The 19,744-nt window shown below is 58.6% G+C and overlaps 2 protein-coding genes and 4 long non-coding RNA genes across 6 annotated transcripts; all 6 read right to left on the minus strand.

Annotated features, from left to right (window-relative positions):
- Positions 1-1,784: 1,784 nt before the first annotated feature.
- LOC139800970 (uncharacterized) lies at positions 1,785-5,901 on the minus strand. The gene is made up of 7 exons (XM_071754612.1): positions 5,490-5,901; positions 5,017-5,199; positions 4,621-4,776; positions 4,218-4,319; positions 3,930-4,032; positions 3,623-3,685; positions 1,785-3,383 (listed from the first exon to the last, which is right to left on the minus strand). Exons 1-7 carry the CDS (start codon positions 5,490-5,492, stop codon positions 3,250-3,252), a joined length of 744 nt encoding a protein of 247 aa, XP_071610713.1. The 5' UTR covers positions 5,493-5,901; the 3' UTR covers positions 1,785-3,249.
- An 884-nt stretch (positions 5,902-6,785) lies between these two features.
- On the minus strand, positions 6,786-7,613 carry LOC139800972 (uncharacterized). Its single transcript, XR_011728020.1, has 3 exons — positions 7,516-7,613; positions 7,090-7,244; positions 6,786-6,995 (listed from the first exon to the last, which is right to left on the minus strand). It is a non-coding gene; the product is annotated as an uncharacterized lncRNA (long non-coding RNA).
- Positions 7,614-7,702: 89 nt separating this feature from the next.
- LOC139800971 (uncharacterized) lies at positions 7,703-8,832 on the minus strand. Its single transcript, XR_011728019.1, has 2 exons — positions 8,524-8,832; positions 7,703-8,211 (listed from the first exon to the last, which is right to left on the minus strand). It is a non-coding gene; the product is annotated as an uncharacterized lncRNA (long non-coding RNA).
- Positions 8,833-12,440: 3,608 nt separating this feature from the next.
- Positions 12,441-16,557, minus strand: LOC139800973 (uncharacterized). Its single transcript, XM_071754614.1, has 7 exons — positions 16,146-16,557; positions 15,673-15,855; positions 15,277-15,432; positions 14,874-14,975; positions 14,586-14,688; positions 14,279-14,341; positions 12,441-14,039 (listed from the first exon to the last, which is right to left on the minus strand). Exons 1-7 carry the CDS (start codon positions 16,146-16,148, stop codon positions 13,906-13,908), a joined length of 744 nt encoding a protein of 247 aa, XP_071610715.1. The 5' UTR covers positions 16,149-16,557; the 3' UTR covers positions 12,441-13,905.
- An 884-nt stretch (positions 16,558-17,441) lies between these two features.
- Positions 17,442-18,269, minus strand: LOC139800975 (uncharacterized). Its single transcript, XR_011728022.1, has 3 exons — positions 18,172-18,269; positions 17,746-17,900; positions 17,442-17,651 (listed from the first exon to the last, which is right to left on the minus strand). It is a non-coding gene; the product is annotated as an uncharacterized lncRNA (long non-coding RNA).
- An 89-nt stretch (positions 18,270-18,358) lies between these two features.
- On the minus strand, positions 18,359-19,488 carry LOC139800974 (uncharacterized). The gene is made up of 2 exons (XR_011728021.1): positions 19,180-19,488; positions 18,359-18,867 (listed from the first exon to the last, which is right to left on the minus strand). It is a non-coding gene; the product is annotated as an uncharacterized lncRNA (long non-coding RNA).
- Between the last annotated feature and the right edge of the window lie 256 nt (positions 19,489-19,744).

Below are 19,744 nucleotides of genomic sequence, written 5' to 3' on the forward strand. Positions count from 1 at the left end.
TCAGTGGTGACCAGTGATAGGACAAGGGATAATGGGTGTAAATTGGAGCATAGGAGGTTCAAGTTGAATATCCAAAAAAATTTTTTTACTGTAAGGGTGACGGAGCCCTGGAACAGGCTGCCCAGGGGGGTTGTGGAGTCTCCTTCACTGGAGACATTCAAAACCCGCCTGGACACATTCCTATGCGATGTACTCTAGGTGGCCCTGCTCTGGCAGGGGGGGGTTGGACTAGATGATCTTTCGAGGTCCCTTCCAACCTCTAGGATTCTATGATTCTATGATCCTATGATTGAGAAACTTGTTCCGTTTCTCCGCTACTCTCATGGGAAAGAGCTTTTTTCTAACATCCAGCCTGAATCTACTGTTCTACAGTTGAAAACCATTGCCCCTCATGCTACAAGTACAGACCCTTGCCACCAGTCCTTCTCCAGCCTTCCTGTAAGTCCTCTTCAGATACTGGAAGGTTCCTATTAAGATCCACACTCCCCCAGAAGCTCTGTTTTCCCTTTCCTCCAGCTGGCTGTTGGCAGAGCCCCTCTAATCTCTCAGCTATCTTCCACTGTCAACAGGGGTGGTTATGTAGCTTGCAGTTGCGGCTCAGAATGGGTTTGTTCCAGGACTGTAACACCTTTCACTGAGAGGTTGGTGCAGACATCTTCTGGGACAAGGCTTCTGGTTTGGGGCTCGCAGCCTGCAGTTCATACGCTCAAGCCAGTGCTAGGCTATCTATCCCACCTTCTCCTGGTTGCAAAGGTAGCACCACCACATGTCAGCTCATGGCATGTCCCATCATGCCAGCCAAAGTCCTCTGTACGCTTCACAAGCCCTTCAGAAGAAAGGGATTGTTTCTCCAAATCTAATTCCTCCTCTCGTGATGAGGGAGGGAAGAGCTACCTCACAAGGATTTCCTGCTCAACCTTTACAGAAGACTCTCTTCTCGCCCTTTGGACAGGATTTGATCTCTCTCCTTCATCAGAGCTCTCCCCCACATGCTCCATCTTTGCTGTGCCTTCAGTAACACAGGGCTCAGCTGCCTTTCTTCACTGCCTGCCCACAGGGGCAACCTGAGGGGAACTGATCCGAAACCCCCACTCCCTGTCCCCCTGGGTCAGGACGGGGAAGCAGCACTGCTTCTTGCAGGCTCTGAGAGAACAGTGACCTGGGCCACTACTGGCCAAGGCACATCAGTAAAAGCCACTCTCAAAGCTCGAGCGGTGGCCGCGCTTGTGTTACAATTCCAACAGCTGCATCTATGCCTACTGAGAAGAAAGCACCCTTGCAACACAAACATGCAGAAAGAGGGACAGCCATTTCCAAAACCTCCAAACTCTGATGGACTCAGCTTGGTTTGAAGGGAGGGTGTGTAGTTTCCCATAAAAAGAAAAACCCTAACAGTTCAACAGATATTGCCACAGGTAACCAGGTAGAGCCAATGCCCAGTGTTCCGCAAAACAGAGCATTGATGTCACACACAACAAAGCCAATGCCCCTTGCCCAACACCCCCAATCAACAGGCAACGATCAGACTCAAGAGGTTTAAATCACCATTTGTATCAGAGTCCTGCTTTTCGCTTCCTCTCAGATGCCCCAGAAGGACCTTCTTGAAAAGTTGCTGCAGGAAGGAGCCCCCAGCCCCACACAGAGGAGCTGCTGTTTGCTAAGAGGAACGGGAACCCGGGAGGGGCTGTGCTCACGGCAGCTTTTGTGCCCCCCGCCCCAGGAGTTTCCCACCCCCACCCCCAGGACACGGCCCCTGCCCAGCTGCAGGGCATCAGCCCGAGTGCCCGGCCCGGCTGCTCACGGCCGGGGCTGCTGCGGGGCTCTGACACGGAGGGGACTCAGCCAGGACACTGCGTCCTCAGGGGCTGCACAGAGACGAGCTGGGCAGCAACACTTCCTCTTCTTCCTCTGCAGGGCACAACCCAGAACTGCACACAAAGCTGGAGCTCCACAGCACCGCTCAGAGGCAGACTACATGAGAATCATCAAACCACAGACAGGTTTCCTTTTTCCCCAGATGTCTCGGAGGGAAGCTGCCGCTGAACAGCCTGACCGTGACACTGTAGGGATGCAGAGTGTTCTGCATTTACAATCACCAGAGAGGTGAGAAAATGGAGCCCGAAAAACTCCTAGGATTCTGTGATGCGCTGAGCCCAGGATCACCCATCGGTCCCAGGATCAGAGCCCAGGTCCCATACAACAGATTTCACCACATGCTGTGCTTTCCAAACGCCACGTTTTATTTGGGGACCTCTTCGACCTATTGGAAGCTATGCCAGAGGCCAGGAGGCTGCACGTCCCGCTGCTCTGAGGAGACAAGGAGAGCAGCTCTGGCTCAGCTCTGCCCTGCCCAGCTGTCCCAAGCCGCCTGGGCCCACACGGTGACACGGGCCCTGCCCAGCAAGGCTGGAGCCTCCTGTAGCCTCTCGGGCAGCTCGTGATGAATCCACACAGCCTCCAAGAGGGTATCTTGTTTGGGCGTGCGCTCAGCCGCGTGACTCGAGCTGCTCTAGGTCTCTGTGGGAGAGGTCAAAAACTCTGCAGACACCCTGGTGACCTCCTGGAAGTGACAGAAGAGGAATGCAGCAGCTGCTTCTCACTCTCTTGGGAGAGTTGGAATCAGCTGGGAGTCTCCGGCTGCTGATGCAACTCCTCACCTGTACGTGGGCTGTAAGAACTCAGCACCAGCTGATGATGCCCATGACACTGAGCAGGACTGCTGCGAGGAGCAAATGTTCATCCTCACCCTCAGCTGTGACCAGGGCTGTCCCCGTGGAGGTGTGCTTGGTGACGAGGCTCATCATTCCAGGTGGAACGCCCTCCATTTTACACTCTGCCTTCTTCCTGCAGCTGCCAAACAAAGCCCTGAAGACAAAGCAGTGCTGGGGTTTATAAGAGCTCTGCTGAGTTAAACCCTGACTCCCTTCTGCCCTGTGCCTCCTTGCAGCACCACCCTAAAGAAGGGTAACCTGGCTGTCCAGCAAGCTGGGGCCAGGGCACTCACAGGGCTAAGCTGATGCGCAGGTAGCAGGAGAGGCCAGGACAAATGCTGTGTGCTCTGCAGGCTTGGGGATCATCATCCCACCAGGACCTTCACCCCAGCACAGCCACTTCCTCCACCTGGGATGACATTAGGGAGGTTTAAGTGGGAGAGCCAGGGGACAGGAGTGTTCTCGGGGCCATGATGGGGCAGTGGTGACAGTACCGTCAGGAAGACGGGGGCAGCAAGATTGTCCTTGACCCATCTCATCAGCAGGAGAAGCACAGGCCTCGGAAGGACCGTCTTGATCTCTCCAGCTCCCTCACAGTCTGCAGGATGCGCAAGGTCTGACCTGCTAGGGACCTGACTGAGGCATCAAGGTCATCGTCACAGCGCTTGAGGGCTGCAGCAGACAGACAGACAGACAGACAGAAAGAAAGAGAGAAGGCGAGCAGTGGTGAAACCCTGCTGTCTGCACAGACCCTTCTATGCAAGCCCCATCCCTCTCTTTCCCTGACTGGGAGGAACAGGGATGGGACAGTCACAGCTTCTCCCTCCTTTCCCTGCAGCAGAGCCAGAAATGGCAGCACCCTGCCCAGGCTCTCTCCCCTGCCCCACCAGCACCCCTCTGACCCTACTCACCATCCCACACAACCTCCATCGTCCGTTGGGATGGATTCCTCCCCAGGTGCTGCGCAGCAGTCCCTGTGCACAGAGCTCCCGTCAGACCTCCCCCTCCCCGGCACTGCGGCAGCACAGCCCCCCGGCCCGGCCAGCTCGGCCGCACGCCCTCCTGCCCAGCACTCCGCAGGGATGGCCCCGGGCAAGTCCCCGAGGGCGCTGCTGACACTGAGCCAGGCGGCCACCAAGGGCTGCTCCTGCCTGCCAGGGCAGCGCCGCGGGCTGGAGCCGGGCTGCCAGAAGAGGGTCCCCGGGGGCTGTGGCTCACCCATGAACCTGATGGCCTCCAATCTCACGCTGGTCTGAGAGTCCCACAGGTAGGGCAGGCTGAAGTACAGGTAGTCTTCCACCCTGCTCCTCTCCTGCTTCAGCTGGAGAGTGCCCGAGGTCATGTCATGGGGCTGGCACAGACCGTTTCCCCCCCCGCCCCTCCCCGCGTGTGCCAGAGCAGTCCCTCTGCCCATCCCACCCCTTCCCCCCCAGGCACAGCCACACCCTGGGCACATGGGGCATCCCTTGTCCAGCCCAGGCCCTGGCACCTGGGGGTTGTCCTCACCAAAGTCTCTCCAATCAGCCAGGTCCTCTTCTTCTTAATAACCCTCTTCAGCTTCCTCCAGCCCAGGAACTTGGCACAGATGAGGAGGCCTTTGCCAGAGGCCTGCAAAACAGCAGCAGGTGGGAGCTGGCACCACAGCTCAGAGAAGGAGACCTGTCCTCCCCCTCCTCTTGGCAAGGCTGCCAGCTGTCCCCAGCTACTTATGGGAAGAGGCAGCTGGGGACAGAGCCTGAATGCCTGGGCTTCAGTGCCCGAGGCAGGGACACGAGGCAGCCACCACCTCAGCTATAGCACTCTCACAGCCAGCACAAGAGAAATGGGCAAGAGCTGATGAGCTGTTGCTGCCAGGGCTGGGGCAGAGGGAAGGAAGGGCAAAGCAGGTGCTCAGCTTTCAACTCTCTACCTCAGCCATACTCCTGCTCTCAGCATTCATGTGCAGGAAGAGCGAGAGCGCGACCCGGCGTGTCGCGTCCTTCATCTCTGCCTTGTCTCTCCGCACCGCAGCCTTCAGCGTGTCTTCAAAGAGGCGGAGGGAGAGCTCTTGAACCTGGCTGGACTCCTGGTGGGAAGGGAAGGAAGGAAGGAAGGAAGAGAGCGTGACTGCAGCAAAGTGTAACTCTAGAGGCTGAGGCCAAGGAGAAGCCGTGCTGGGTGCAGAGCCCAGCAGCCCTCCCAGCAGAGCCCAGGGGCGTGAGGAGGGCAGCAGCCCTGCCCAAGTGCTGCCAGCGGGGCTGGGCTGGAGGGCAGCTGTCCCTGCCCCATGCCCCTCGACGGGGTCAGGCTCCCACATCAGCCTTACATCACCAAAGAGGGCTGGGAGCTTCTCCACCAGCAGCAGAGCGATGGGGCTGGCCTCTTTCCTCTTCAGCTGACCCATCATGGTCCGGAAGAAGAGCAAGGCCTTCATCCTGACGTCTGTGGATGGATCCTTCAGGCACGTCAGGATGCTCTCCAGCAGAGAGCTGCCCCGCATTTCTCTTGCCTGGAGGAAACAGAGAATTTCTGAGAGGGTGGAGCAGTGGAGGAGCAGCCTGGCACAAACGCCCCACGTGCTGAGCACCAGCCTCCCACCCAGCTTCCCGGCAGGCGCTGCGCGTGCCGATGGGGATGAAGGAGAGAGCAAGGAGAGCAAAGGCTCTGTGGCCCCTGCTCAGCCACCCCTCTCTCTGCTGGCAGCCACCTCCTTCCTCTCAGCCAGGCCCAAGCCAGCGCGTTACCCCTGCCCCAGCCCCAGGCTGCCAAGGCGGCTCCGCCTGACTACGCCTCGCTCACCATCCGCGGATCTCCTGAGAGCGCCACCAAGCCCCCGAGTGCCCGCAGACGGACTGTCTGCCTGCCGTGGCTCAGGTAGGAGCAGAGGAGGCGCACGTCACTCGGATCCTTTCCGAGGCCCTGGCAGCCCAGAAGCTGAAAGAACAACAGCGGTGAGAGACGGGCAGAGCTGCAGGACCCTGGCACTCTGCAGCTCCTGGCTACCACTGCCAGCTCGGGGCCTGGGGGCTGACACAGCCCCTCCGGGGGGCAGCCCTGCCTGTGGACACGCAGGGGTGCTGAGCACTGCCCCAGCAGGAAGGGCTGGATGGAGGCCCCAGGGCCTGACTGGCAGCAGAGCCCTCTGTCCCAGCTCCAGGGACTGTCATCCCACCCGGCGGCAGCCGCCTGTGCCAGAGGGACGGCTTCAGGAGCACCTGGCAGAGGCACTGCTGCCCACCAGGCTTACCTCAGTATAGAAAGTCATGGCAAAGTTCATCTGCCATTCCCTCCTGTGAGTAAGAATCTCCTTCATGTGCTGGAACATGAAGGCTTGCTGCTCAGCCGGGCTCTTCCTCAGCTCTCTGGGCAGGGCGGGGCAAGAAAAGCAGTGCTGGCAGTGAGCAGGGCAGGCAAAGCCTTGCTGGGATTGCCCTGCCCAGCCCAGCCAGGACAGCCCAGGCCAGGACACGCCTTTGCCCCCAGCCACAGCCTCCACAGCACTTGCTGCTGACTGCGCCCTGCTCTCTCCCCAGGCAAGGGGCGCCCCTTGCCATTCGGATCGCTCCCTGGCCAGCGCTGCGGCTGCAGCCCGGGGCCTGGGTGCCTGGGGACTTCTCTGCCCCCGGGGATGGGGCTGCCGAGGCACTGCTGGCTACAAAGGGCTCTCACCTGGCCAGCAAACTGATTCCTCTCTCGAGGGTCTCTGCTTGCAGCATCATGTCCCAGCCGCCCTCCTTCTGGATGTTCTCGATGTGCCCTTGACAGCCAGCAGCGTGCAGCAGAACTTTAATGCCCTCCACTGCCAGCCTGTGTGCAGAGCAAGGTCCGGTTACACACAGAGCAGGGGCCCTGGCCGAGGGCCCAGGGGAAGGAACGGCAGGGGAAGGGGATGGCGCACCCCAAAGGGACGGGTTGATCAGAGTCAGGCTGCTCCTGCTCCAGCATCACTGCAGCCAGGGAAAGCTTGTAGATCAAGCTCATGAGGAGCCTGGGGAAGAGCGCTTCCAGGATCCCCTGGCAGCGGGGCCGCTGGCTGAGCCTGTACAGGACCTGGCTTGCCTGCGGAAAGACACGGGGACAGCTCTCAGTGCAAGGAAGCTGCTGGGGCACTGCCAAAGCCCCAGGGCTGCACGTCGAGCCATCGTTGCCCTGCCTTGAAGTCGTGAGCAAGAGCTGCTCTGGTCACTCACAGATGGGATAGCACATTTTGTTCTCCAGCCCTGGATCACACCGAACAGCCTGTCAAGAATTGTCTCTGAAGTGCTGGGCAGGGACAGCAGCATCTCCCACATGGCCAGCGCAGCGCTGCAAGCCAGAACACTCTGTTAGCAGGGCTGCCTTGGCCACTGTGCTGTGCCTGGGCTATGGAGCAAGTCCCCAGGGCTCTTGGGGCTCATACTTGTCACAGGAGGGACTGATCCTCAGCAGGGTCCGAACTGTTTCCTCAGGGCAGCACTCGCTCAGCAGACCAAGCACGGATCTCAGGAGGAACTGCCCTGGTTCGGTGCACATTTCCTCCACGTTTCTGTGGATGCACCTCAAGATTTTTTCTGTCTGCAGGGAACAGAGGGGAGGATGGTGCTGCCACTGGGCTGCAACCATCCCCTCAGATGCCACACACAGGGAGGGGTCCCTCCCAGCAGCCTCAGGGAAGAATCCCCACACCCATCTGCCATGGCCAGGAGGTGGCCAGAGCCCCTTCCCACTGCAGCCTCTGCTCCTTTCTATGCCTCTGTACCCCTCAGGGTGCAGAGGGCTTTGGGGGAGAAACCTCCCTGGGGGGTTTGCACGGGGGAAACTGTGACCTGCTCTGAAAATGCCAGACCTGCGAGACATCCTGCAGGCTCATGAGGGTGGAGGGGCAAAGGTTGACTATCAGATCTCTCAGAGAGTCCTTGTCCTTCGCCTGCAACAAGAGAAGATTATGGGGCTTGTTTGTTGATCCCTCGTATGCACAGGACTCTGCTGTCTTTTTTTTTTTTTTTTTTTTTTTTTTTTTTTTTTTTTTTGCCTTTTTCCCCAGCTTTGCCCAGAGGGCAGCTGTCTGGGAAGGCATCTTTGAGCGTGGGGGCAGCTGGAGCAGGCACAAGGCAGGTGACAGTCTCTGTAGGTACCTCTCCTAACTCTTCTAGAACATCCGCGCTCATCTCCTGGCCCCTTTCCACTGAATACCAAAGGATGGTGGCATCAGGACTGGAATCTAACAAAGCAAGGGAGGAGGGTGAGCTGAAGGTGCTGGCAGGAGTAACTGAAGGGCCCTACCCGGCACCCAGCCCCGTGCCAGCTCCCGAGGACAGAGCCAGCCCTGGGCCGGGGGACCCAAAGAGGGGACTGGCACGGAAGAGGCCGGGGACGTGCCCAGCAGCCGCTGCCGTGCAGGAGCACAGCAAAGCAGCCAAACGCCCCTCACTCACCTGTCTCCATCAGCTGGACCTCCTTCTCTGGGATGGGGAGACTGACCTCTTCCACCTCATCCTCCACCCAGGCCAGCCGGAGACGGCTCCTGGACCTCTGCTCAGTCCTGCGGAAGGAGGAGAGGCCACGGGGGGTGGGCATGGGGGTGGCAGTGCTGCTGGCCCCAAGGCTGCACGGCCTGCGGAGAGAGCCCGTGGGGCCAAGGGGGCTGCGTGGGGGCAGGGAGATGTCTGGGACGGGCTCTGCACGGGGCAGTGAATCTCCTGGGGATGGAGGCTCATGGGCAGCCTGTGAAGAACCACAGCCCTCAGGGGCTGGGCAGAAGCTCCCGATGGACAAACCACAAAGGCCTTTCACGACCCCTCACATTTGACCCCACGGTGCCCACCCAGCCCCAGCCCCAGCCCCTGGCTCCTACCTCTCTTGGGGACGGAGCAGCCCCTGGGAATTGCCGTGGTCCCCTTGGGAACCACGGCGGCTCTCACGAGACACAAAAAGACCAGACATGGCTCAGGGCTCCTAGGCAGCTCTCTGCTCCCGTCTGATCTGATCGCTGTCCTCTTGGACACTGAGCCAGGGCCACCCCGGCACTAGGAAGGTACCCGGGGCCCAGGGGTGTCACCAGTGATGTAACAAAGGGGTCCCATTGTCACCCGGCACCCGGGCCAGGTGTGTGCAGGCAGGTACTGGAACATCCACACCCAACTATGACAGCACAGGCACCCGGGGGGCTGCACGCACAAGCTCTCTGGGGGGAAGGTGTAGAAGAGGTGTCTCAGCCTTGGGAGGAGATGGCATAAAAGGAGGGGATGCAGTCCCCGCAGTCCCGTGGCCAGGGCAGCAGCTCTTGATTCAAACCTTCAAGCACTGTTCAAACATCCTAAGTCAGCCGTCCTCGGCTTTTTACCCACTTTTTGGAGATGAGTGATCCTGCTCCAATCAGAATGGAAGTTTGCCTACCGTATTTTAGAACTAACATCAAGTAAATACAGGAATTTCCCAGAGGGTGGCATTCTTGTCCATCATGTCTCAAAAAAATCCCTCATTTTTTTCCCCTCACAAGTTGAGGTTGTAGCCAGTCCTTCTGAATTGCCTTCCTATTTAAAGCCTCAGCTAAGGTGAGCTTTTCCGTGAAAGTAAATCTGTTTATTTTGCAAAATCATTAAAATCCTGTGTTACCCGTTATGCTCTGTATAAACCAGGCTAGCCTGATTTTGACAGAATTATCAATAAATACAACATAAACTGAGAAATAGAGCTTCAAGTGGTTATTTTAGAATTATTTGTGATCGCCGGTTTGCTGGCGTCACTCTCCAGGGAACGCCCAGGGGCCTGAGCAGACAAGACCCCACAAGTGGCGTTGCCTTTGCTCAGGGGTGAAGAAATCCACACAGCTTGTCCCAGGAGGATCCTCTCACTTACAGCAGGGACCTCATCCCCTTCCCCTGTCTGTAGAACGTCAGACTGGCCAGGGCTGGCTCCGTTGATCCATCCCCTGCTCTTAACTAACCAGAGGGCTTGCGCTAAATGTTTGTCCCGGTTTTTGAACCTTCCACCACCCCTTGCTTCCAGGGTGCTTTTTACCAGGCCATTATGGCAGAGGCTGCTGCGTGGTAAGGAAGGGGATAGGCCCACTCTGTACTGTGCTCTGTGGCTCAGTCAGCTCTTAGGTTACTTTCCAAATTAGCTCCAGTCTCTGACCCACTCCCCTCTGGGATCCCAGCCTGCCACCAATTTTTCCTTTCTAGGCCCAGATTGGCATTGCAGGCAGCAGCATGAAGTCTGGGATGGGTTTCCAGCCATCCCTGTCCAGTCTCCTGTGGACCTTTCTGCCAGACTCTCCCCAGCTTGTTCAGGGACCCATACAAAAGAGTTTCTTTTCTGAGTGACTCTAGAGAGAGGCTTCACCACGTCACTGTACCATGGAACAGGCATCCTCCAGACACACACAACACCCAAGGCAGCCTCTCTCTCCTCCTTACTGACAGAGGCAGACACAGCTGTTACCTTGTTCACCACATCCACAGGCATGGGGCTGCATCCATCTTGCCAGCTGATTCCCAACAACTGCATCTCTTGACCAAGTCCCTTGACCTTGCTTCTCTCAATGCCAAACCTGCCTTCCAACAGAAGCTGCATCATATTCCTACCTCCTCCAAAGGCTTGCTACCAGGCAAGCTACACAGCTGCCGATTCAGACATTCCTTTGAGTTGGAAGCGACCTCTAGAGGTCATCTAGTCTAAACCCCCCTGCAAGAAGTAGGGACATCCACAACTAGATCATCAGGTTGCTCAGAGCCTCATCAAGCCTCACCTTGAAGAGCTCCAGGATTTAGGCCTCAGCTACCAGTTCAAGAAGGACAGGGAAGTGCTTGAAAGAGTCCAGCGCAGAGCTACTAAGATGATTAAGGGAGTGGAACATCTCCCTTATGAGGAAAGGCTGAGGGAGCTGGGTCTCTTTAGTTTGGAGAAAAGGAGACTGAGGGGTGACCTCATCAATGTTTTCAAATATGTAAGGGGTGAGTGTCAGGGAGATGGAGTTAGGCTTTTCTCAGTGGTGACCAGTGATAGGACAAGGGATAATGGGTGTAAATTGGAGCATAGGAGGTTCAAGTTGAATATCCAAAAAAATTTTTTTACTGTAAGGGTGACGGAGCCCTGGAACAGGCTGCCCAGGGGGGTTGTGGAGTCTCCTTCACTGGAGACATTCAAAACCCGCCTGGACACATTCCTATGCGATGTACTCTAGGTGGCCCTGCTCTGGCAGGGGGGGGTTGGACTAGATGATCTTTCGAGGTCCCTTCCAACCTCTAGGATTCTATGATTCTATGATCCTATGATTGAGAAACTTGTTCCGTTTCTCCGCTACTCTCATGGGAAAGAGCTTTTTTCTAACATCCAGCCTGAATCTACTGTTCTACAGTTGAAAACCATTGCCCCTCATGCTACAAGTACAGACCCTTGCCACCAGTCCTTCTCCAGCCTTCCTGTAAGTCCTCTTCAGATACTGGAAGGTTCCTATTAAGATCCACACTCCCCCAGAAGCTCTGTTTTCCCTTTCCTCCAGCTGGCTGTTGGCAGAGCCCCTCTAATCTCTCAGCTATCTTCCACTGTCAACAGGGGTGGTTATGTAGCTTGCAGTTGCGGCTCAGAATGGGTTTGTTCCAGGACTGTAACACCTTTCACTGAGAGGTTGGTGCAGACATCTTCTGGGACAAGGCTTCTGGTTTGGGGCTCGCAGCCTGCAGTTCATACGCTCAAGCCAGTGCTAGGCTATCTATCCCACCTTCTCCTGGTTGCAAAGGTAGCACCACCACATGTCAGCTCATGGCATGTCCCATCATGCCAGCCAAAGTCCTCTGTACGCTTCACAAGCCCTTCAGAAGAAAGGGATTGTTTCTCCAAATCTAATTCCTCCTCTCGTGATGAGGGAGGGAAGAGCTACCTCACAAGGATTTCCTGCTCAACCTTTACAGAAGACTCTCTTCTCGCCCTTTGGACAGGATTTGATCTCTCTCCTTCATCAGAGCTCTCCCCCACATGCTCCATCTTTGCTGTGCCTTCAGTAACACAGGGCTCAGCTGCCTTTCTTCACTGCCTGCCCACAGGGGCAACCTGAGGGGAACTGATCCGAAACCCCCACTCCCTGTCCCCCTGGGTCAGGACGGGGAAGCAGCACTGCTTCTTGCAGGCTCTGAGAGAACAGTGACCTGGGCCACTACTGGCCAAGGCACATCAGTAAAAGCCACTCTCAAAGCTCGAGCGGTGGCCGCGCTTGTGTTACAATTCCAACAGCTGCATCTATGCCTACTGAGAAGAAAGCACCCTTGCAACACAAACATGCAGAAAGAGGGACAGCCATTTCCAAAACCTCCAAACTCTGATGGACTCAGCTTGGTTTGAAGGGAGGGTGTGTAGTTTCCCATAAAAAGAAAAACCCTAACAGTTCAACAGATATTGCCACAGGTAACCAGGTAGAGCCAATGCCCAGTGTTCCGCAAAACAGAGCATTGATGTCACACACAACAAAGCCAATGCCCCTTGCCCAACACCCCCAATCAACAGGCAACGATCAGACTCAAGAGGTTTAAATCACCATTTGTATCAGAGTCCTGCTTTTCGCTTCCTCTCAGATGCCCCAGAAGGACCTTCTTGAAAAGTTGCTGCAGGAAGGAGCCCCCAGCCCCACACAGAGGAGCTGCTGTTTGCTAAGAGGAACGGGAACCCGGGAGGGGCTGTGCTCACGGCAGCTTTTGTGCCCCCCGCCCCAGGAGTTTCCCACCCCCACCCCCAGGACACGGCCCCTGCCCAGCTGCAGGGCATCAGCCCGAGTGCCCGGCCCGGCTGCTCACGGCCGGGGCTGCTGCGGGGCTCTGACACGGAGGGGACTCAGCCAGGACACTGCGTCCTCAGGGGCTGCACAGAGACGAGCTGGGCAGCAACACTTCCTCTTCTTCCTCTGCAGGGCACAACCCAGAACTGCACACAAAGCTGGAGCTCCACAGCACCGCTCAGAGGCAGACTACATGAGAATCATCAAACCACAGACAGGTTTCCTTTTTCCCCAGATGTCTCGGAGGGAAGCTGCCGCTGAACAGCCTGACCGTGACACTGTAGGGATGCAGAGTGTTCTGCATTTACAATCACCAGAGAGGTGAGAAAATGGAGCCCGAAAAACTCCTAGGATTCTGTGATGCGCTGAGCCCAGGATCACCCATCGGTCCCAGGATCAGAGCCCAGGTCCCATACAACAGATTTCACCACATGCTGTGCTTTCCAAACGCCACGTTTTATTTGGGGACCTCTTCGACCTATTGGAAGCTATGCCAGAGGCCAGGAGGCTGCACGTCCCGCTGCTCTGAGGAGACAAGGAGAGCAGCTCTGGCTCAGCTCTGCCCTGCCCAGCTGTCCCAAGCCGCCTGGGCCCACACGGTGACACGGGCCCTGCCCAGCAAGGCTGGAGCCTCCTGTAGCCTCTCGGGCAGCTCGTGATGAATCCACACAGCCTCCAAGAGGGTATCTTGTTTGGGCGTGCGCTCAGCCGCGTGACTCGAGCTGCTCTAGGTCTCTGTGGGAGAGGTCAAAAACTCTGCAGACACCCTGGTGACCTCCTGGAAGTGACAGAAGAGGAATGCAGCAGCTGCTTCTCACTCTCTTGGGAGAGTTGGAATCAGCTGGGAGTCTCCGGCTGCTGATGCAACTCCTCACCTGTACGTGGGCTGTAAGAACTCAGCACCAGCTGATGATGCCCATGACACTGAGCAGGACTGCTGCGAGGAGCAAATGTTCATCCTCACCCTCAGCTGTGACCAGGGCTGTCCCCGTGGAGGTGTGCTTGGTGACGAGGCTCATCATTCCAGGTGGAACGCCCTCCATTTTACACTCTGCCTTCTTCCTGCAGCTGCCAAACAAAGCCCTGAAGACAAAGCAGTGCTGGGGTTTATAAGAGCTCTGCTGAGTTAAACCCTGACTCCCTTCTGCCCTGTGCCTCCTTGCAGCACCACCCTAAAGAAGGGTAACCTGGCTGTCCAGCAAGCTGGGGCCAGGGCACTCACAGGGCTAAGCTGATGCGCAGGTAGCAGGAGAGGCCAGGACAAATGCTGTGTGCTCTGCAGGCTTGGGGATCATCATCCCACCAGGACCTTCACCCCAGCACAGCCACTTCCTCCACCTGGGATGACATTAGGGAGGTTTAAGTGGGAGAGCCAGGGGACAGGAGTGTTCTCGGGGCCATGATGGGGCAGTGGTGACAGTACCGTCAGGAAGACGGGGGCAGCAAGATTGTCCTTGACCCATCTCATCAGCAGGAGAAGCACAGGCCTCGGAAGGACCGTCTTGATCTCTCCAGCTCCCTCACAGTCTGCAGGATGCGCAAGGTCTGACCTGCTAGGGACCTGACTGAGGCATCAAGGTCATCGTCACAGCGCTTGAGGGCTGCAGCAGACAGACAGACAGACAGACAGAAAGAAAGAGAGAAGGCGAGCAGTGGTGAAACCCTGCTGTCTGCACAGACCCTTCTATGCAAGCCCCATCCCTCTCTTTCCCTGACTGGGAGGAACAGGGATGGGACAGTCACAGCTTCTCCCTCCTTTCCCTGCAGCAGAGCCAGAAATGGCAGCACCCTGCCCAGGCTCTCTCCCCTGCCCCACCAGCACCCCTCTGACCCTACTCACCATCCCACACAACCTCCATCGTCCGTTGGGATGGATTCCTCCCCAGGTGCTGCGCAGCAGTCCCTGTGCACAGAGCTCCCGTCAGACCTCCCCCTCCCCGGCACTGCGGCAGCACAGCCCCCCGGCCCGGCCAGCTCGGCCGCACGCCCTCCTGCCCAGCACTCCGCAGGGATGGCCCCGGGCAAGTCCCCGAGGGCGCTGCTGACACTGAGCCAGGCGGCCACCAAGGGCTGCTCCTGCCTGCCAGGGCAGCGCCGCGGGCTGGAGCCGGGCTGCCAGAAGAGGGTCCCCGGGGGCTGTGGCTCACCCATGAACCTGATGGCCTCCAATCTCACGCTGGTCTGAGAGTCCCACAGGTAGGGCAGGCTGAAGTACAGGTAGTCTTCCACCCTGCTCCTCTCCTGCTTCAGCTGGAGAGTGCCCGAGGTCATGTCATGGGGCTGGCACAGACCGTTTCCCCCCCCGCCCCTCCCCGCGTGTGCCAGAGCAGTCCCTCTGCCCATCCCACCCCTTCCCCCCCAGGCACAGCCACACCCTGGGCACATGGGGCATCCCTTGTCCAGCCCAGGCCCTGGCACCTGGGGGTTGTCCTCACCAAAGTCTCTCCAATCAGCCAGGTCCTCTTCTTCTTAATAACCCTCTTCAGCTTCCTCCAGCCCAGGAACTTGGCACAGATGAGGAGGCCTTTGCCAGAGGCCTGCAAAACAGCAGCAGGTGGGAGCTGGCACCACAGCTCAGAGAAGGAGACCTGTCCTCCCCCTCCTCTTGGCAAGGCTGCCAGCTGTCCCCAGCTACTTATGGGAAGAGGCAGCTGGGGACAGAGCCTGAATGCCTGGGCTTCAGTGCCCGAGGCAGGGACACGAGGCAGCCACCACCTCAGCTATAGCACTCTCACAGCCAGCACAAGAGAAATGGGCAAGAGCTGATGAGCTGTTGCTGCCAGGGCTGGGGCAGAGGGAAGGAAGGGCAAAGCAGGTGCTCAGCTTTCAACTCTCTACCTCAGCCATACTCCTGCTCTCAGCATTCATGTGCAGGAAGAGCGAGAGCGCGACCCGGCGTGTCGCGTCCTTCATCTCTGCCTTGTCTCTCCGCACCGCAGCCTTCAGCGTGTCTTCAAAGAGGCGGAGGGAGAGCTCTTGAACCTGGCTGGACTCCTGGTGGGAAGGGAAGGAAGGAAGGAAGGAAGAGAGCGTGACTGCAGCAAAGTGTAACTCTAGAGGCTGAGGCCAAGGAGAAGCCGTGCTGGGTGCAGAGCCCAGCAGCCCTCCCAGCAGAGCCCAGGGGCGTGAGGAGGGCAGCAGCCCTGCCCAAGTGCTGCCAGCGGGGCTGGGCTGGAGGGCAGCTGTCCCTGCCCCATGCCCCTCGACGGGGTCAGGCTCCCACATCAGCCTTACATCACCAAAGAGGGCTGGGAGCTTCTCCACCAGCAGCAGAGCGATGGGGCTGGCCTCTTTCCTCTTCAGCTGACCCATCATGGTCCGGAAGAAGAGCAAGGCCTTCATCCTGACGTCTGTGGATGGATCCTTCAGGCACGTCAGGATGCTCTCCAGCAGAGAGCTGCCCCGCATTTCTCTTGCCTGGAGGAAACAGAGAATTTCTGAGAGGGTGGAGCAGTGGAGGAGCAGCCTGGCACAAACGCCCCACGTGCTGAGCACCAGCCTCCCACCCAGCTTCCCGGCAGGCGCTGCGCGTGCCGATGGGGATGAAGGAGAGAGCAAGGAGAGCAAAGGCTCTGTGGCCCCTGCTCAGCCACCCCTCTCTCTGCTGGCAGCCACCTCCTTCCTCTCAGCCAGGCCCAAGCCAGCGCGTTACCCCTGCCCCAGCCCCAGGCTGCCAAGGCGGCTCCGCCTGACTACGCCTCGCTCACCATCCGCGGATCTCCTGAGAGCGCCACCAAGCCCCCGAGTGCCCGCAGACGGACTGTCTGCCTGCCGTGGCTCAGGTAGGAGCAGAGGAGGCGCACGTCACTCGGATCCTTTCCGAGGCCCTGGCAGCCCAGAAGCTGAAAGAACAACAGCGGTGAGAGACGGGCAGAGCTGCAGGACCCTGGCACTCTGCAGCTCCTGGCTACCACTGCCAGCTCGGGGCCTGGGGGCTGACACAGCCCCTCCGGGGGGCAGCCCTGCCTGTGGACACGCAGGGGTGCTGAGCACTGCCCCAGCAGGAAGGGCTGGATGGAGGCCCCAGGGCCTGACTGGCAGCAGAGCCCTCTGTCCCAGCTCCAGGGACTGTCATCCCACCCGGCGGCAGCCGCCTGTGCCAGAGGGACGGCTTCAGGAGCACCTGGCAGAGGCACTGCTGCCCACCAGGCTTACCTCAGTATAGAAAGTCATGGCAAAGTTCATCTGCCATTCCCTCCTGTGAGTAAGAATCTCCTTCATGTGCTGGAACATGAAGGCTTGCTGCTCAGCCGGGCTCTTCCTCAGCTCTCTGGGCAGGGCGGGGCAAGAAAAGCAGTGCTGGCAGTGAGCAGGGCAGGCAAAGCCTTGCTGGGATTGCCCTGCCCAGCCCAGCCAGGACAGCCCAGGCCAGGACACGCCTTTGCCCCCAGCCACAGCCTCCACAGCACTTGCTGCTGACTGCGCCCTGCTCTCTCCCCAGGCAAGGGGCGCCCCTTGCCATTCGGATCGCTCCCTGGCCAGCGCTGCGGCTGCAGCCCGGGGCCTGGGTGCCTGGGGACTTCTCTGCCCCCGGGGATGGGGCTGCCGAGGCACTGCTGGCTACAAAGGGCTCTCACCTGGCCAGCAAACTGATTCCTCTCTCGAGGGTCTCTGCTTGCAGCATCATGTCCCAGCCGCCCTCCTTCTGGATGTTCTCGATGTGCCCTTGACAGCCAGCAGCGTGCAGCAGAACTTTAATGCCCTCCACTGCCAGCCTGTGTGCAGAGCAAGGTCCGGTTACACACAGAGCAGGGGCCCTGGCCGAGGGCCCAGGGGAAGGAACGGCAGGGGAAGGGGATGGCGCACCCCAAAGGGACGGGTTGATCAGAGTCAGGCTGCTCCTGCTCCAGCATCACTGCAGCCAGGGAAAGCTTGTAGATCAAGCTCATGAGGAGCCTGGGGAAGAGCGCTTCCAGGATCCCCTGGCAGCGGGGCCGCTGGCTGAGCCTGTACAGGACCTGGCTTGCCTGCGGAAAGACACGGGGACAGCTCTCAGTGCAAGGAAGCTGCTGGGGCACTGCCAAAGCCCCAGGGCTGCACGTCGAGCCATCGTTGCCCTGCCTTGAAGTCGTGAGCAAGAGCTGCTCTGGTCACTCACAGATGGGATAGCACATTTTGTTCTCCAGCCCTGGATCACACCGAACAGCCTGTCAAGAATTGTCTCTGAAGTGCTGGGCAGGGACAGCAGCATCTCCCACATGGCCAGCGCAGCGCTGCAAGCCAGAACACTCTGTTAGCAGGGCTGCCTTGGCCACTGTGCTGTGCCTGGGCTATGGAGCAAGTCCCCAGGGCTCTTGGGGCTCATACTTGTCACAGGAGGGACTGATCCTCAGCAGGGTCCGAACTGTTTCCTCAGGGCAGCACTCGCTCAGCAGACCAAGCACGGATCTCAGGAGGAACTGCCCTGGTTCGGTGCACATTTCCTCCACGTTTCTGTGGATGCACCTCAAGATTTTTTCTGTCTGCAGGGAACAGAGGGGAGGATGGTGCTGCCACTGGGCTGCAACCATCCCCTCAGATGCCACACACAGGGAGGGGTCCCTCCCAGCAGCCTCAGGGAAGAATCCCCACACCCATCTGCCATGGCCAGGAGGTGGCCAGAGCCCCTTCCCACTGCAGCCTCTGCTCCTTTCTATGCCTCTGTACCCCTCAGGGTGCAGAGGGCTTTGGGGGAGAAACCTCCCTGGGGGGTTTGCACGGGGGAAACTGTGACCTGCTCTGAAAATGCCAGACCTGCGAGACATCCTGCAGGCTCATGAGGGTGGAGGGGCAAAGGTTGACTATCAGATCTCTCAGAGAGTCCTTGTCCTTCGCCTGCAACAAGAGAAGATTATGGGGCTTGTTTGTTGATCCCTCGTATGCACAGGACTCTGCTGTCTTTTTTTTTTTTTTTTTTTTTTTTTTTTTTTTTTTTTTTGCCTTTTTCCCCAGCTTTGCCCAGAGGGCAGCTGTCTGGGAAGGCATCTTTGAGCGTGGGGGCAGCTGGAGCAGGCACAAGGCAGGTGACAGTCTCTGTAGGTACCTCTCCTAACTCTTCTAGAACATCCGCGCTCATCTCCTGGCCCCTTTCCACTGAATACCAAAGGATGGTGGCATCAGGACTGGAATCTAACAAAGCAAGGGAGGAGGGTGAGCTGAAGGTGCTGGCAGGAGTAACTGAAGGGCCCTACCCGGCACCCAGCCCCGTGCCAGCTCCCGAGGACAGAGCCAGCCCTGGGCCGGGGGACCCAAAGAGGGGACTGGCACGGAAGAGGCCGGGGACGTGCCCAGCAGCCGCTGCCGTGCAGGAGCACAGCAAAGCAGCCAAACGCCCCTCACTCACCTGTCTCCATCAGCTGGACCTCCTTCTCTGGGATGGGGAGACTGACCTCTTCCACCTCATCCTCCACCCAGGCCAGCCGGAGACGGCTCCTGGACCTCTGCTCAGTCCTGCGGAAGGAGGAGAGGCCACGGGGGGTGGGCATGGGGGTGGCAGTGCTGCTGGCCCCAAGGCTGCACGGCCTGCGGAGAGAGCCCGTGGGGCCAAGGGGGCTGCGTGGGGGCAGGGAGATGTCTGGGACGGGCTCTGCACGGGGCAGTGAATCTCCTGGGGATGGAGGCTCATGGGCAGCCTGTGAAGAACCACAGCCCTCAGGGGCTGGGCAGAAGCTCCCGATGGACAAACCACAAAGGCCTTTCACGACCCCTCACATTTGACCCCACGGTGCCCACCCAGCCCCAGCCCCAGCCCCTGGCTCCTACCTCTCTTGGGGACGGAGCAGCCCCTGGGAATTGCCGTGGTCCCCTTGGGAACCACGGCGGCTCTCACGAGACACAAAAAGACCAGACATGGCTCAGGGCTCCTAGGCAGCTCTCTGCTCCCGTCTGATCTGATCGCTGTCCTCTTGGACACTGAGCCAGGGCCACCCCGGCACTAGGAAGGTACCCGGGGCCCAGGGGTGTCACCAGTGATGTAACAAAGGGGTCCCATTGTCACCCGGCACCCGGGCCAGGTGTGTGCAGGCAGGTACTGGAACATCCACACCCAACTATGACAGCACAGGCACCCGGGGGGCTGCACGCACAAGCTCTCTGGGGGGAAGGTGTAGAAGAGGTGTCTCAGCCTTGGGAGGAGATGGCATAAAAGGAGGGGATGCAGTCCCCGCAGTCCCGTGGCCAGGGCAGCAGCTCTTGATTCAAACCTTCAAGCACTGTTCAAACATCCTAAGTCAGCCGTCCTCGGCTTTTTACCCACTTTTTGGAGATGAGTGATCCTGCTCCAATCAGAATGGAAGTTTGCCTACCGTATTTTAGAACTAACATCAAG

The sequence above is a fragment of the Heliangelus exortis genome, chromosome 11, assembly GCF_036169615.1.
Source record: "Heliangelus exortis chromosome 11, bHelExo1.hap1, whole genome shotgun sequence".
NCBI lineage: Eukaryota > Metazoa > Chordata > Aves > Apodiformes > Trochilidae > Heliangelus > Heliangelus exortis.